An 18,666-nucleotide genomic window follows, 5' to 3' on the forward strand; every position below is an offset into this window, starting at 1 on the left:
GCGGCCCATCCGTGCGCTTGGAGCTCTGTTCTTTTCGCGAGTCGGAGGCGTCGAAAAGGAAGCGAGACCGAGTCTCTTTTTTTTTTTTTCCCCCTTTGCGTTGTTGTCGCGTTTCTAATGCCATCGTCGACATTTCATGGATGTCATTTTATTTATACATTATGTTATATGTTCGTGTGTTTTTCCATCTATTCAAGCCTTTGGGGGTTAACGTCTTGCTTTACTCCAATGTATTAGTTTTAATTTTTATTTATGATATTTTGTTACAGTTCAATATTTGATTTAATTACAATTGATATCAGTTCGACAATCCCATGCTTCTGTTCGCTGTTCTATTCCCTGCGGATTTATTTCTGACTGCGTTCGTATCATTTGTTTTATAAGACGTGTTTCCGGGGACCATGTAGCGGACGGACCGTGGGCAGCAAACGCGCTGGCTGCTCCGCTAGCACTCCCTGCAGGACGCTGCAGTGAAGGAGGTTCGCCAGAGATATAATAATCACAATAATAATAATAATAATAATAATAGAGAAAAACAACATTGCGGTTGTTTTAGCATTAATCAGGCTGACACGTTACAGTAGGTCCGCAGTAGCGTGATGAAATTGCTTTTCCTTGCCTGCCTCAGTCCCAAAACGGGGAACTGCACCACAGCTGAGAGAATAAGGTAAATACTTTTGAGCTTGAGTATAAGGAAGTACAGTAGCCGCAGTGATGGTGGCTCACCGTGTGGCCGAGCCCCGAGAGATAGGGAATCCATCGTCCAGACAGTGTAACCCTGAATGTAGAGCTCCCTAAACAACTCTACATGAGAAGAAGAACACGTACTTCAAGATACTTTACTCAGCAGGAATGTTTTCGAAAAATACTTTTGAAAAACTTTGGGAGCAAATACTAGATTTATATAATATTACCTTTTGTTAAAACTAATTATAATTCTAATTAATTATATTTATTCTCAAACACTGTACATACCCTGTCTTATACTGTGTATACAAATGTACCTACAAATATTTTGATTGTTTTGCTTATAGCGTTTGCCTATTTATTTTTTTGCTTATATTTTGTGTGTGTGTGTGTGTGTGTGTGTGTGTGTGTGTGTGTGTGTGTGTGTGTCATCTAAATCAGAAAAGCAATAATCAAAAAAAAAAAAAATGTATTGCTTTTCTAATTTAGATAATTTATTACTTCTATTTTGTTTTGCACAGCCTTCATCATTTCACTCCACCTTACTTGCATGTGAGAAATAAAGAATCGTGATTCTTAATGTTAATTCTCAGTCACAGTGTACATACGGTACAGTTATAATGCCTGTCTTATTATCGCAGGGCCCACATTGAATCTGCAGGTCACACCTGTGAGCTCCGGGATGCAGCGGAATTCAAGTCGTCCGCTGAGGTGGCACACCTCCTCGCTCAGATGCCCGCCTTCCAGGGTGCTTTAGCAATACACCTGTTCAAGGCAGGCAGGCTTCTCTTAGGTGAAAAAACTTTTTGTCACTTTTTTTTTTTCCCCCTCGACATAAATCGCCGGCCTACACTATAGTTAAAGTGCCCCACAATTGTAAGGACCCTTCTGTTTTATGTTCTGACCTTCATACCAGACGTCCAAGTGCCCTTTGGCATTGTCTTTGGAGGAACAGACATAAATGAAGATTTGAGGGTTGGCCACAAGCGTGTGGTTATGGAGCAAGTGCTGCTGAAAGCCAGGTGATGTACAACACAACAAAACATCTAACTAAGAAAGATAAGGAGACACATTTGGAATATCATATATGATAAGCATTGTAGTATCAGCTTTAATAACATGACTCATAATACACATGTACAACCTCATTAAGGTTAATGAAGAATGACCATTATAATCTTAAAAGCTAAAAAAAATGTGAACGTATCAGAAAACACCTCAACTATGTTTGTCCAGTATACTAAGGTGTCTCGATTTTGGAAAATTACACACACAGGCCTATCAATACCTCTTCTAGAGAGAGAGAGAGAGAGAGAGAGATTTGATTTTTAAAGCATCTTTATTTTAAAATTTTCTCTAATTTAGACGCGCCTGTGTGTGTATTTTTCCACAACACACTAATATAAATAATTGAGAAAATAGTTCTTGAAAGTCCTTGAATTTCATTTTCTAATGCCAGAATTAACCCTGTATATAGTAAATGCCTATAAGGAAAACTCAGATCACAATCTGGGCCTTTTGACTTCAAACAACCCAATCAGAGCACCTCTTGCTGTTATGGCGTCTTCACTTCAACCTTGATTATGCAATCCAGCCACCACGACTGGCCCATTTCATAATACACACTAAACAAAATCCCAACACTCCCTCTTGTGCAACATTATGTTTGTCTTCTGCTTTGTATTCAGGATAGAGTCAGCCTTAAATCCTTCCTCCTGAAACCACATGCACCTTTTTCACCCTGTCCTACTTTGTTTCAGCCTGCAGACATTAAGGGAGTTTTAATTATATATAATATTTTTATATTCATGTGTTACATTTTTTTTTTTTTTCCTTTTTTTCTTTTTATAACTTCTCTTGTCATCCGTGGAAATTCACCCATTGGCACTCACCATATGTGTAATGATGCAATCTTTGTTTTGTTTTATTTTTTGTTCAGGTTTGCTGTTGCATTTACTGATAAGATGAAGGAATTGGCAGAAGTATTTTTGGTATGATTTACTCATTCTATTCATGACGCACTCCAGATCATCACTTCATCGAGTCACGTTTGCGACTTATGTTTCTTCTACATGTGGTTTTCTTCTACCTTGTTTTAATTTCAAACAATTTTAGCAGAGTATATTACCTCAGATATTTATCAGGATTACATATAGATAAAAACAAAAGAAGACATCTGAATGAGATTTAGATCTCGACAGAATCTTTACTTTTTTCTCGCTCAGGTATTTGCCTTCGTGACAGTTATTATGGAAAAGCAAGATAAATTAAGGCCGTTCTGTTTAACAGCATATCAACAGGTAACACACACGGCTACGGCGGATTCAATAAAAAGCCAAGCTCGATGATGAAATGATTCTGCCACGTTTTTATTTCAGATTGGCTTCTATACGTAGACCTCAGATTGCTGTGAACGGCACACTTTAAATTCGCCTTTTTAGTGCCGACAGCAGGCAGTGAGCGCCAACACTGAGAGGCTTTTTATTGAGACAAAGGAACACCGAGGAATCTTAACCCAACTTGATACGATAACATCCACTCAATTTCCTTTCCATCACCCGAGTTTTATACTGGGGACCCCCACCCCCTCCCCCACCAAGTCATTTAAGCAACGGCTGCATTCCCAATTCTCTGACGGAAGTTCTTTTTGTCTTTGTAAAATACCACCCTAAGCTTTAGTTATCTATTTCCATTGTGTGCCATTAGAAGAAACCCTGTTCCAAGCGAATATATCTCATTTGAATGAGACGTTCGCCTGCATTTATTGTCTTGATTTTTATTTAAAATAGCTCACTAGATTCAGGGTTTTCCAACACTCCGAGTCACTAACGCGACTTTTCACTTTCCCTGTGTTTTGCCTTCGTAGCTGTCCCAGCGCAGCAAAATATTTGTGCAGCCCCAAGGTAAGCCCCGCGGAGCAAATGTGCTGTTGTCTGTCGCAGTGCGTTCCTCTCTGTCATTTTCTTAGTTTGTATTTACTTGCTCAGTTGATGTGCCCCTCGAATGCCCACGGGGCCCCAGAAACACGGCTGTGAGCTGAGTCCCAATAGCGGATCTATAGATCCACAGTTTCTAAATGCCTGTCGGCGCTCACACACATCACACAGCCACACAGACTACATGGCAGCTGCCTACTTACATTTTAATTTCTATCATTGTAGTTTTTGACAGTGAAAACATTAAATCATGTTGCTTAAGTGACAATCGGTTTAAATGAACGATCATTTTATGTTACAGTTGATCATATACATTTGTTCTTTTTTATTTTTATTTTATTTCTGATACAATACATTTTTTTTTTTTTTTTTTTTTTACAATTCAATTTTAGTCCGCATAAGTGACGCTAAATGTAAACGATCCAAAATATATTCCGATATGAACTGAGATTACAGGGTTCTTACCATATCCTTGAGGTGCTTGAAGTGCTTGAATTTCATCCTGAGAAATGTAAGTACTGGAATACCCTGCAAATAACCCCTTTTGTGCTGAAGTGCTTGAAAAGTCCTTCGGGGGAAAAAACGCAATCATTGAAAACCTGTGATATTCCCCCTGGTTTTGTTATTCAAATCGTAATGTAATAAAACATTTCCAGAATTGCTTTTACGACATAAATTATGCCAGGGAAATGTAAATTGAATCCAGCATGGTTGGAAATACTTATTATAGTAGATGACTCTGTGTGTGTGTGTGTGTGTGTGTGTGTGTGTGTGTGTGTGTGTGTGTGTGTGTGTGTGTGTGTGTGTGTGTGTGTGTGTGTGTGTGTGTGTGTGTGTGTGTGTGTGTGTGTGTGTGTGTGTATATACTGTACATATATAAGCGTGTGTGTGTGTTGCATAAAGTCCTTGAAAATTAGAAAATAGTGCTTTAAAAAGTACTTGAATGTCCTTGGATTGAATTTAAGTTTTAAAATTGCATTTAATTCAATCAAGCTCAATGTGATAAACCACTTTTGGATTGATTAACATGAGATTTTCAATTCATAATCACATGTGATGAAATTGTATGAATGAATCCTCACATATTACCCAGTCCTATTCTATGATAAATACATTTTTAATTAGGGAAATAATAAATGTTTCATAAGTGTGCTCTATGTTTAATGTAAATTCACTTTTTCATTGCACAATTGTATTCCTTAGTGGATCTATTAATTACTAAATAACAAATTTACTACAAGATTACTTTACTATAATGTAAATCATTTAACGTTGTCCTATTATTCATAAACACCCGCACTAATTAGCTGTTCTCTCCCTCGTATTATCTGTGTTTCTTGGTTTTAAAGGAATTCATACCGAGGTAACCGAGGAATTCTGCTGGAGTGGATTCCTGAAGAGCTCAGGTATGCTACAGGGTGTTTGTGCTGATTGCCAGCTTTTGTGAATAATTTATTCAAAACTGCAGGCTAAAAATATGACAATAGATTCCATATTCCTCTTATTAGTATGGCAATAGCAGGACATTTTGTGTAGTAGATATAACACAATATATTTTGTTCAAAATTGCATGTCAAAGAATCCATCTATGGTTCATTACAGTATACATTGTATTGGTAGTGTAAAGTCCAAATACTTCAGACATTTAGATCTGCTTTAGACCTAATTATGTTAATACCGGACAGTCGTGAAACCAAAAAGAAGAAAAAAAAAAAAAAATTATATATATATATATATATATATATATATATATATATATATATATATATATATATATATATATATATATATAAAAACTGGTGGTAGCAGGGCGGCGGTGCGACGTAACATCTCGTCGGGGGGGCCCAAAACTTCAAGTGGCGGTCCCTGCTCCCCAATCCCCCCCCTTGCCCCCCTCTTGTCTCCAGTCTTCCATTTCTTATTTGACCACCTCGTTAAATACGAGCTGTGGGGATGCGCTTCTCCCCTTATCCCTGCAGATACATGCGCGTCCCGGGCTATAAATTGGGCGTTGTGGGATGATGTCCATCCCAGGTTTATCAGGTGATTAAAAAAAAAAAAAAAAAAAAAAAAACGTTGTACGGCACGGCAGCCATTTGTCACTGTATGCTTCTTGAATGGATTGCAGTTATACCAATCGCTCACAGTCCCTCGCTTGTTACACTCGCAATGGTGGCTCAGAATGCAGGAAAAGTGATGAAACCGCTGTAATACGCATCAAGTTATTTCGGGAGCGGTAAACATGTTTAGTGTGGTGATGTGTGCATGTTTTTGTGAGGAAACTGACCTTTTTTTTCCGACTGCAATTGACCCAGTTTGGTGTGGTGATGTGGTGGTGGGAGCGTGCTAGTACTGTATTAAACAGAGATGTGAGATGCTTCCATAATGGAAATATGGCTTGTCTGTATATGGGAACATAGAATGATATACGAAAATAACTTAAATTTCTAACAATCATCCATGTACCACCTTGAATCTTTTGACTTATTATTAAAATCATTAGATAACAAGTCAATTAGATATTATTATTATTTATTGATTTTTATATATAATGTACCTGTTGTTATTATTATTATTATTATTATTAATAATAATAATAATAATAATAATAATAATAATAATAATAAAATAAAAATATATTTATGTTGGGGGGGAAACTTAGAATTTTATGAAATATTTCGATTAACTACTTAAAAAAAAAAAGCAGTTTTTATATTGCATTGACTATTTTCAAAACAAATGTAATGAACCTATTATTAAGTGAAATGTTTTTATTTACCTTACGCAGAGATACAGACATTTCAGTTTATTCATCTAATTTATTTTAACGGTGTCGTGTGAGCCTGTGTGCGGTCATTTAAAATCCGAATCAAAATGAACCTCGATGCGACTTGTGGGTCAAACAAGGTTTGTAACATGACGCAACGTCAGCCCGTGTTTTCAGAGTTCGGATCAAACAAATAAACAAATTTTGTACATTGCAATCTCGCAGTTGCCTTTCCTCCACGTTATGCGCCTAATTAACTTTTCTGAACCTTGACGCAGCACCATACCTCCTCAGGCAATCTTAGTTTCCCTCCAATACTTCAATTCGGTCTGACAAAAACATTTAAGATAAAATTGTATAATGAATAAGTATTTCCTCCTGTTTACACTCATCTTCCTTTTTTCCCTCCGTACTCATCCCAACACAGCCGGTACACATGACAGTATCTCATTTGCTTTTATTTCTTCCTCAATCTCAGATCTCGGCTGCGGATCCATTCCCCTCAGCTTTCTTAATAAGGCGTTCATATTCAACTCAAGCGTATTTATATCAAAATCCGACCAACATGGTGGGATGTCGTGCATCGCTGATGAAAAAGAAAAGCCTCTCCTCCTATTTACTACACTGTTTCCTGGCGTTGCACTGTGACAAAAAGGATCTTGAAGCAGATTTCTCCAGATTGAAAGTACTCTTTCTATCTGGTTGTGTTCAGTCTGTGTGTGGTAGTCACATGATTCCAAAATCAGAGGCTGCAGCCCCCTAAGCCACCAGCCCATAGAAGGTGGTACATTTTTGTGGTGGGGTTAAGGGGAGAGGCCGGTGTTGGGCTGCGGAGGCCAGGATGATAATTAAAAAGAGACAGTTCCGAGACATAAGATAACTTTGTCCTAAAGGAACACAGAAATATGACCTCTACACCAAGTAAATAAGACATTAATGAAGGAAACCATAACATTATTTTCCTGTCGTGTAGTCGAGGCTGGTCCAAAGTCTGACTTCCTGCAATTTTGCCCTTTATGTAAGGGTTTTCTAAAACCTCTGTGAATTTCAATGATTACATGGCTTCTCCCAGGGCTGTGTCACTCCCTGGCGCTTTTAGAAGCAGACAGAAGCCACCCAGAGCATGTAAACAGATATTCAGACAAGCACAGCACAACAGGTTCATAAGCAAAAGCATGCTATGAAGAATAATCTTCTAAAATCAAAGGCACATGATCAAAAAAAATTGCATACGAGCCACAGAAGAGCAAAAAGACGAGAAAAATACTGCTGCCGGCACAGCAGATGATTTGTGCAATTTGTCCGTCCCCCCCCCTCTGTGAAAAGATGAATTGTTTCCAAGCTCCATCGATGGGATTTTCTTTTTTCTTTGAGTGTTTTGCTCACTGTGACAGGTCTCTGCCCTCGTGTTCTTCCAATGTTTTAATTCCCACAAGTTTTTCTGAGGAAAAAACAAGTGTGTTTACCTTTTGGTTCTTTCTCATCCTAAGAATCACAGACTAGGATATGAAAACCTTCCGAAGATGAGGTGCATTTTTTTGACAATCAGTTTCCCGGGATCAGGGTCGGTGCTCCACGCCGTCATTTTAAGATGCTCTTTAATAGCATTAAAAGAGCTGCCTTAGCCTCCTGATCTGGACTTATGTGGCAGCAGGGGATTTTAGCCCGTGCACATTAAGACTGTCACTGAACTCCAGGCGTGTGTGTGTGTGTGTGTGTGTGTGTGTGTGTGTGTGTGTGTGTGTGTGTGTGTGTGTGTGTGTGTGTGTGCGTGTGCGTGCGTGCCCAAAATATATTGAGATGTCTGACACTTAGGTTAAACACTCCATTGTTTCAAACTGCTGTGAATCTGCTTATAATAGCATTGGGTTGTGTTCTTATAATGAGAACACCTACACCTAAGAAGGGCCGAGCCAATAGGGCTGGACCTTGTAGGGATTGTCTTTCTGCTCACGTCAATAGTCCAGAGCCATCTCATTAAACGCTATACACTTATTATTCCTATTATTTCTGGTTTGGAATTTGTCTGTAACGATTGAGTGAATGATGAAGGATTTTTCTACTCTGATGATAACTGACTGCAGATCCTAGGGTTACTGTACATGTAATGGTAATTTTAGCCATAATCTCAAACTGCAAAATACTCTCATTTCAGCACTTCACAACTTATCAATTTATACTCAATGCTTGTGAAGGCGGTTGATCAGGAAGATAGTGCTGGACCCTGAATGACACTCAGAACACATCTGTATAATCTCATTTTATTTTCACTTCAATGTCAATTCAAGGATTTTATTTTGGGTTTAAAATTCAGGGTCCACAGTTGAATGTACATTGAAGGGTGGTCTGTCAACCCCCGCCCTCCCTACCAAGTAAAGCTGTGATATTAGTGCATGGCCGAGTTATTGGGGTCAGGACTTTATTATGTTGCTGTGTGAAGGTCAGATCCACTACAGTAGTTGCTGGCTTGGAGCGCTGCTGTAACTCCGCCATGTCCCTGCTAATCTGCCTGAAAGGTGGATAATCTGGGAAAGGGGCCGATCTAGTCTTTCTGCCTCTCGGTCAGTTTCCCTAAACATTTTGATGTTGTTAGCATGATATTATGGTAATTCTAATCTTGGTCTGTACAGGGAGCAAATTGTCACCCCTACTGTTTGTACTGGCTCTGCACTTAGCGTGGTGTGTGTAAGTGATTTGGCTACACCCTTCCAATGTTTCCACCTGACCACCTTACTGGTGACTCTGATCACAGAATTATGTGAGAACATTAGTCACCGCTGTCATATTTTCCCTGTGACCTTGGGTGATATATTGCTTTTGTTATCTGCTGGTGTCGTTTGGATGTTCATTATGCATTTTTATGTTTTTACACTGTTGGACTGTCTCGTGTGTGTTTCTGGGCCCCATTGCAGGTCTTAGTTGGAAGAATGTGGAGGAGCTGCGTGTCTTCCTGTTAGTCTGCGGCCTGCGCAGAGTCAAAGACCCGCTCTATCTGGTGGAGGTCTTCACAGGTATAGCACGAGCAATGAGCAAAATTACTTCACTAAACTAATGCAAATTCACAAAGAATGGATTGCGGCCACTAATAGCACCATCAATTGCGCATCAGTTCTGCCCGCTATCTGTATCGTCTCAGCGTCCGATTCGCAAAAGCCATTGCACTAATGATGTGGGGGGGCGGTGTCAATAGCACCACCTGACACTGGACACACGCTTTTTTTTTTTTTTTTTTTTCTCAATTAGGAAAAAGAGTAAAATAAATACATCCAAAATAATAAAAACACACTGCTTTTATTTGTTTTATTTTGAGAAATGGGAAACGGTTGCGCAGAGTCTATATGCGTAATAGATGGAGGGCTCCATTACAGTTTTAAATAAATATAAAACATAAAATAATTGTCAGACAGTTTTTATTTTGATTTCAAGTGTTAAATGAAAATGCAAAATTGAAAATGGAAATCCTTGGGGGTGCTGCGCCGGTGCTATGTAAAATTCTGAATGGGCTATAGCACCTGCAAGCCCCCGCCCCTAGCTCTGATTGGGTTTTGGAAATAATGGAAATCGACTCCTGGTAGCCCCAATAGCACCGGTACACCTAGATGCTATTTGTGCAGGAGCGCAGTTAGGTTTGCATTTCACTGTTAGCGGCTTCCTTTTGAATTAGAAGCTTGCTTTTTGTTTAATTTGTGCAGGTTTAGTGGCTGCAAAATCCTTTTGAGAATTTGCCAAAGGATCGCTAAGTCAATAATGCACTCTGCAATGCACTCATGCAATATGCAGCCATTCAAAATAAGGTAACCAATGCACAAAAAGCTGAAAGAAGGTGTTTTGCGTTTCTTGGCATCATTTAAATTTACTCAATCCTTTAGTAGATGAGGTAAATCCCAAGATATACAAAGCTGCTGAGGCAGCTTTGTGCCGTCCTGTAGAGAGTGGTGAGTGGGAGTGGATGGCGATGTCTTCATCCACTGGACTAATGAGCATGAAAACAATCTAAACCGCACACTGCGCAGCCATCGTACATACGGCTTGGATCCTAGTCATGGCTTTGCATAGAGATTTGTGCCAAAAAAAATTGAGAGAATTAGTTGTGTAAGACAGGCGGCGGCTGTGGAACAGTGGGAAGTGCTGTCACCTCGTCGCATCAAGTTTCAAACTCCCCCAATTTGTTTGTTCTTTTTCAACGGTCGACAATTTACCTAAACTGTCTACACTGCCCTTTTATCATAGTAAATCCCACCTACAGTATCTTCTTTTCCACATAATGATTAGGATGTGCCTCAGACCAGTATTTGAAGGAAGAAGAAGAAGAAAGAAGAAGAAACAGTCTTTATTAGTCACACAACACACCACACTACAACACATGCTTGCACACACACACACATGCACATGCTTTGATGGTGGCCGGTGAAATGGATTCTCTGCTTTTGAAGTCTGCAGCTCTCCAATGGCATGCTTTTGTTTTTAGTTTTGGTGTTTGAGGTATTAGGTTTTAGTTTTTAAAGCCTATATTTGATTTCTTCCAGAGTGGCATCGTGAGAATCCCCTTAATGTGCTGATTATAATTGGGCCAAAGGTAAGTGGCGAGGATGGAGTTCGCCTGTACCTGTCGATGTCCACTTCTTGTACCGCTACGGTCTTAGTAACCTAACGTTTCCCAGAAGCCTGGCGTGGGAATCCAGGGGGCTTCTAATTGGATAAAGCGAATACGAGCATCTGCTGTTGAGCAGGCAGAGGGGGGAGGGGCAGTAGTGTTTACGTGAGTCTTCTGCGTGAGATCCACAGTTGAGAGATCAACAGTTGTTAATGTGCACAGACATGAGTGAATCTACTTTGAACCATAATATGAACCAATGAACCATTGAAACAAACAGTCAGCCAAACTGACATCACGTCAGATTGGGGCAGTGTTGGGGGTGTTCGCTCTATGAGAGCTATCTGAAATCATTTTTTTGGCTGAACTAGATGAACTCTCACGTCAGATGCTCGAATATTGATCTAGATGATCGCGCGGCAGAGGGAAGTCATATCCGTTCCAGCCATGGAAGCCTCATGAAGCGCCTCACCTTTTTTCCCCTGCCGTTTCATCTTCAGCCTCCCCCCTTTTTTTTTTCTTTTTTTATTCTCAGTTCTCATCCTCTCTTCTCTCTAACTTGCTTTGATATGACATTGAAGTATTTTGGCATCTTTTGTTTCCCTCAAACAGCGGTGACAGACTTAAAAGTATGTTCGGTTTCTTTGAAAAACCTTGATTAGAGGTGGCCGGGGGCACGCCGCCGACTTCACTGGCGGCTTATAGCGTCATCTTGCTCAGCCATGCTTTGTGTCTCTTTGATAGCAGGGTTCTGTGGAAGCAGTGATTCATGTAGACCCACGGATTGATTTCTAATTGAACCGTGTGTGCATTTCATTTATTTTGGCTTGGTTTTTGTAAGAAATCAACAATTGATTCCAGTAATATTGATGTAAATGACATTTCGAATGAGTAATGTAATTTCAATAATGGTCAGCCGTCTGTTCCCTCGTAAATAGAAAATAGAATATAAATATTATTTTAATGCCCCTCAATTTACTTAGAGTGTGGGGGTCACAGTGTTAAGATTTTCATGACGTACAAAAAACAGCTTTAGCTTTGCACTGCCACCCAGAATAAGCCCATTTTAAATAATAGAATAAATAAACCGATAGATAATCTATGCTATATCATCGACCATGATCCGTGCCCTGCTGTGGTTTAATAACGTCAACGTAATCCCAGATTACGCTAAGGCACAGAAAATTTTTGTTTGAATCTTTGTTGTGGAACTTTTTTCTTGCCTATAAAGTTTCATTCCAGAACATAAAATCACTATATTCAAAGAAAAAATAGATGCAACTATGCATGGGGTCTTTGACCTAAATTGCTATGCTAGGACTTGTTGTGGGCAGGCTAATGCATGCAAATCCCACATTGCAATTAATCAGATTGGCCACCCACCCTGCCCTGACCCCAATCTTACAGAAATACAGGATTTTCAGAGAATGATTTGGTCATGATAGAAATGATTCATTTTGTTAATGTTTATCTTGCGTTTCTGATTAAGTCATTGCCGGCACCCTCGACCAGAGCTTTGACACAATAAAGATGGGTTTCACTGCTTCTGCTTAATCCTCCTGTCTTTTATTTGTCAGATTGATCCTGTGCTTGCAGAGGAAGCTGAAGCTGTTGCTAAAAGGTAAAGCCTTCTTACCGTTTTCATTTGAACTGCCCACAAAAGCAAATCTGAGATCCGTCTCTGTGATTGGCAAGCCTTTGCTCCTGTGAGTAATTCATTGCCTTATCTCATCCCTTCGTCTATCCTTTGTGACCCGAGGGACCAAACAAACGTTGCTTACGTCTTCCATTATGTGAACACAATGCAAATCTGAGGAAAGAGCAGATCGTCCTTTATCTTCCTCCCACTGCTGAGTTGCAGCTTGAACTCCTCTCGTAGTTCTTTTGCTGAGAGCCTTTGCCACTGTGTAATAGCTGGAAGCAGGAAGCTGCCCTCTCCGGTTAGGACTTCACCTGGACTCCCAGCGCATGTCACACGTAGTGCACGCTGCGTTCCCTGCCCCGGTCCTGTCGTCGCCGCTCAGCGTCATTCACGCCTCAGTGCGCGCGAGTCACCAGGTGCTGAGCTGTGCCTTTGCTCCCGCAGAACAGCAGGGGTCTTCCTGGCCCAGGAGAGGAGCCAGCGAGAGCTTCATGCCGCCATGAAGATGTGCTTTGCCGTGGTCAACAGCTCCATCTCTGAGGGCATGTCGGCAGCCATCTTGGAGGTAAACATCCTCAGGGCTCTGGGACAAATGGAGGATCACATGACCTCACAGGCGCACCATAATCACTCAACCTCAATTTCATGTGTCCTTATGCAGGATGTTGACGCTTGCTTGCAAGTGGCAGATAATATATATATTTTGAATAATAATATTTTGAGAGGAATATTTTCTGTCTTCAGCGGTATATTAACACCTGTCTTCGTCTCACTCTTACAAACGTGTTACACCGTTATCTGACCAGAACAGGGCCAATCATCACCCAAATTAATTGCTTGACTGCAATCTCTATTCCTCTGAGGGAGTAAAACCATAATGCAGTTCATCTCTTTTAACCATTCGTAGATTGAGGCAATCCACAGAAGGCTTAAACTCTGATAGGATATTTCATCAACAACCTGTTGGAAAGGTTTGAACTAATAGAGACAAAATCATTTCCAAAAAGTGAAATTCACTGCAGGGTTGGATATCTGAGCTCCTCTGAGCACCGCCATCTTTTACTCTTGGTTCTAAAAGAGGGAATATGTCCTGGTTGTAGCTAGTAAATCCTTCCTGAATTTTTCCCAGAAATGTTGTTAGGCTAGGTGGAAAGTGGGGTGGGGTCGTGTGGTGTAAGAGAGTGATGCTGAGTGTCCCCATTACGCACGGTGCTTTTTATGTTTTGTTCAATAAGAAAATACAAAACACAATGTTTTTGAGGGCTTTAATGCTTGATTGGAATGACGATTGAAGATGAATAGAGCCGGAGCTAATTTTTTATTATTATTATTATTATTATTATTATTATTTTATTATTATTATTTTATTATTATTATTGTTTTTGTACAAAAAAGAGAAAACAATTAGACAGGGCTATTTTAGAGATTTTTTATGACCTAACCCCATTTCTCCTTCATTACTTTTCACATGTTAACAAATAACTGACAGTTTGTATGAACCGAATGTATCTTTAGTGAAAACTTTTACGACCCGCCTCTTTTATCTGATTGGCTAAGCAAATATAATGCTGTTTGAAGGCATGTGTGGCGGTTTCGGAGGGCTGAAGGGTGGATATTCAATCGTCAGCTTGGGTGGGGAACCAAAATCTGCATTATGATTTGGTGCGGTAGAAACCGATGGTATAAGAACCGGTGCCATAGTTGTACCGGGTTTCGGTAACCAACCCTGTGCGCAAAGCTATTCACACACGGATCTGTTGTCAATGTGTGTGTGAGAGAGAGAGGCAATCAATGCGCTCTACGTTATAATAATATTTGATCCATTGTAATGTTGATAATTTGTTAAAAAACAGTTTGAAAAACAACCTTAAAAATACATTAAAAAAACACAGATGCTTAGGCCCGGCGGGTGGAAACCCTGGGATTAATAAAGTCTTATCTTATCTTGAGTCTCAATGCGTTTGAATGAAAGCTGACTCAACGTTTGACTGAGTTGATTGAGTCACTAGTCTGTGACTTTTTAATTTCCCATGTCTGTGAGTGTTGACTGCACTCTGCTCTGGCAGGCCATGGACCTGGGGGTTCCTGTGGTGGCGAGGGACATTCCGGGCAATGCGGCCATGGTGCGGCACGAGGTCAACGGCCTGCTTTACACCTCTCCAAAGGTATATGGGGTCACAGAATGACCAGGTCACCACGCCCAGATAAGCTTTGACAGTGACTGTGGTACTAAAAGGAGAAGAGGAGAGAGTCATCTCGCCTGAGCCAGTGTGGAAAGTACCCACTTCTAATGAAGTGTTTGAGAATGTTCTATCTGTAGACTCCCCGTTTTTCCATTATTAAGTCTATAAATGCGCTAGTTTTTACAACTAGGAAAATTCACAACTTTACACCTCTTTGTCAAACTCTGTACTTTCAATTCTCATCATTAGTCCGATCTAAGTGGGTAATATATAACAAAGGCCAATTGATGTTTCTAGAAGGGATTAGATTTGAATCACAGAGCACATCCTTCTGGGACCGACTAAAGGTATCTGTCGAAACCAGAGACTGACGCAACACACGGCAGCAAGCAGGCAAGTGCAAAATGGAGACCCCCTAGGGGAAGTATCGAACCCGCTGTTTAATGGAGAAAAGGGGAAGTGTATCGTGTGGGTCGGGTGAGCTGTGGGGGTGGGGTTAAATTCTGAAGCACAACGGCATGAGGTCGCTGCCATGGCAGAGGATAAGTCCTCTCCAGGGTGGATCGAGTTCTGTCACAGCGCTGGGGGGAAATCCCTGCCAGAAGCAATATCTGCCAGAAGGTGGCAACAACAAGGGTTGGAAAAAGCACGACCTTTGCCTCAAAGTGTTGATGTGCCTCAAGTGTTAGACTCGGTGTCGCCCAGTCCTCAAGTCCTGTAGGTAAATCTTCCAGGGCTGCACTTTGAAATTTATCACAGCAAATTACTCAATACTAAGGTACGTAGCAGTGCTAAGCACAAGAGCTTTAAAACATTTTTTTTTAAAGAACAGTGCATTTCCAGTCTGGCTTCACAATACACCGTGAGACGAAGTGATTAAGAGCACATTGCGTCCAATACGAGATTTAATCCGGTTGCTGAGGATTGATGACTCTCACATGGACAATAGAGCCATTTCTATCTGAGAGCCTCTCAAAAACATGATATCACTTGAGTGAAGTGAAGTGGCCTTCTGCTCTGGCTGTGGCTGCAGTGCTGGCAATGGTGCTGCAAAACACACGCGAAGCTGCCTCCACTCGGTTCCTCGAAGCCTTTTAAGCCAGCGCGACTGGGCCAACTTCAAAATGGCCTCAGGGCCACACCACGTCTTAATCAGCGGGCCGGGCAGGCATCATCACTCATTTTGAAATCGCGTGACAGCTGCTGTGGCAGGGCTATTTAACGGTAGCCATCGCTGTTTGTCTCTGCCTCCCTTCATAAGCAAATGAGAGGTGGCAGCTAACAGGGTGGACCGCTCAGGGCCGTTGGACTGGCATGTTGGAATTGGAGTCACAGATGTCCCCATCAATTAAGCATTCGCAGCAATTAGAAATTCACAGCCTCAGTATTAAAACTACTCTCCTGCTGTCTGGCTACTGCGAAAAACATGAATTTTTCTATGCAGTTTTCAGCGTTCATTTTCCCCGGTTTCACCTTTGATCTGGGGGGGATTAGTGGGTGGCCCGTCCATTTTATGGCACTATCCAAACCTTCCCTTGCTTTTTTCCCCACCAGGAATTTGTGTGCGAGTCACAAAGGCTTGTGTCGGACGGTCAGCTGAGGAGGAAGTTGGTGAGGAATGGGAAGCTGTACGTTGAAGAGCACCACAGCTTGGCACGGGAGCGGGAGACCTACCAGAGACTTGTGGGGACTCTACAGTGAGCACAGAGCAGCACCGCACACAATCTCAGGAACTTTTAAGAGTTTACTACCTGTGTGAGCCAAAAAAGAAAAAAAAAAACAGCAATTTTTAGTCTTCCTTTCAAAACAGTAATCGCGTAGCACAGGTTACCGATGGAGCTGAGTAATGGGTAATACACCCATTATACCCTGACAGGGGGTGAGTAATGTCTTAATGTCAAAGTGTCTTTTAAAATATCAGGTTATGCACAAATACCATAAGTCCTTTCTGGGCTGCCATATTTAAATTAAGCTTCAACCAAAGATCTGGAGGGGAATGGAGGGGAATGAAAGTTTCTGTTGACTTGTTTACTATTATATACGTTTTGAATTCAAGCGGATGTGTGTGTGTGTGTGTGTGTGTGTGTGTGTGTGTGTGTGTGTGTGTGTGCGTGTGCGCGTGCGCGTGCGTGCGCGCGCACTCATGGCCACATTATTCTGCTCAATATAAGGGATGAATGACAATACAATGCTTTGTTTTATCTCAATGTCTGGATTCTATTATTTTATGGGTTTTGAAATACTGTGATGTTTGCATATTAAAGTATTTATATATTGAATTATTCATCAGTATTGAGATAAATGTAGTTGTTTGTCCATGCTTTACAAATCTCTTAATGTACCAATACGCCTTTCTCTTCCTATATATACTACTCTTTCCACTCCAGCAACTGGCAGTTCAATCTTGTCTTAAAAATGTCTTATCCAATATGTCTCACTTCCCTGTTTTCTGCGGCTACCACATACATTTTTTATAAAGTGCAACGGTTGAGTCACACACTTTCAAAGTCAAAGGCCTCGGCAACGACACAATTTGGTTTAAAGGGTAGTGGGTCAGGAAAGGTTCATGTAATTTGTTGTTACAAAGGTTTTGGGTGCGCGTGGGCATGGGCCGAAAAGAAAAAAAAAAAAAAAAGAAAGAATTGTGTGTCCTTAAAAGTTTTCTGCTCAGGTAAAACAAACACACACACCACACACAGTAAGCACACTGGTCACGCAAAGAAAAATGTGTCTGCGCTCTGCCGAAATCCCTCATATCTAAAATTGCTGGTAATTATTGTTCATAATATAACTGGAGAATGTCCTGAGTGGCTGAGTTCATTCACACAAAGCCATTAGAACAAATGGAGTGTGTGAATGACAGACAATTAACAATGAAGTGCTTAAAGATGGTGCCAATGTAATTATATCACATACCCTATAATTTCAGCTCTTGAAATAGGAATTGTGAAACACATCAGCCCCTTTTTTGACATATTTTTGATGGTGTGACATATACTGTACATAGAAAATGGAGGTTAAGGCAATATTTAAGATTATTAACTTTTAATGAAAAATAAACAAAATTGATGATTAAATCAACTAAAATGTACCAAGAAAAGACAAACTTAATGCGGCATTTTTGATAATGGTTCAAGTTATGCTTCAAACTATGTGCAACTAGCCAAATTAATTTGAATTGTGTAATTTCAAGTTGAAGGACTGTATAAGCTCTGAATTTGTGTAAGTGAAATTGTTCAATTGAATGTCATGAGTTTTTGAAAATTTTATTTATTTATTTTACATGTTCAGTTTCATCTATCATGTAATATAAATTAAAGTACTACACGACTCAAGATTTCGAGTTTAACTCTCAAAGCTGTCAGTTTGTGACAACATGGGGCACTTAATAAGGGCAGCTCAATTTTAGCTGCAAATAAGTTCCTGCATATTGAGAGTTAAATCTGAAACCGAGGTGGCCTGTGTCAAATGTTTGTCAAACAATACTTTGAATAATTTGAAATGTAATATGTAACAAATTTTTTTTCCAAAGTTTTGATTCCTATGAAAACACTCACAAAAGTCACAAATTGGCATAGATCAAGAACACATAATTCAAATAATTTGGCTGGTGACACAAGTTACACAAAAAAAACCCCTCTTTCAGGTTAATTGCTCAAAAGCCAATGTCAAAATATAATTATCCACTTTCAAGGCTGGACTTCAGATTAACTTGTTCATATTTGAATTACATATTCTGAATACTTTGCTCTTTAGTGTTGTGTCTGTTTGTTGAAATGCCAACACATCAGCGCAAAATTTTACAAAGTAGACTTCACATGCAGCATAGTCAGTTGGTACCGTCTAAGTATTTTGTA

General features: G+C 40.2%; 1 protein-coding gene across 1 annotated transcript; it reads left to right on the top strand.

The window, feature by feature from the left end:
- The first annotated feature begins 264 nt into the window (after positions 1-264).
- glt1d1 (glycosyltransferase 1 domain containing 1) lies at positions 265-17,291 on the top strand. The gene is made up of 12 exons (XM_080003446.1): positions 265-667; positions 1,329-1,480; positions 1,604-1,709; positions 2,627-2,678; positions 3,554-3,590; positions 4,973-5,029; positions 9,303-9,401; positions 10,917-10,966; positions 12,562-12,605; positions 13,071-13,191; positions 14,693-14,791; positions 16,364-17,291. The coding sequence occupies exons 1-12, from the start codon at positions 600-602 to the stop codon at positions 16,508-16,510; spliced, it is 1,032 nt and encodes a 343-aa protein (XP_079859572.1). The 5' UTR covers positions 265-599; the 3' UTR covers positions 16,511-17,291.
- The last annotated feature ends 1,375 nt before the right edge of the window (positions 17,292-18,666 follow it).

Source organism: Zeus faber, assembly GCF_960531495.2.
Source record: "Zeus faber genome assembly, chromosome: 7".
NCBI classification, from domain to species: domain Eukaryota; kingdom Metazoa; phylum Chordata; class Actinopteri; order Zeiformes; family Zeidae; genus Zeus; species Zeus faber.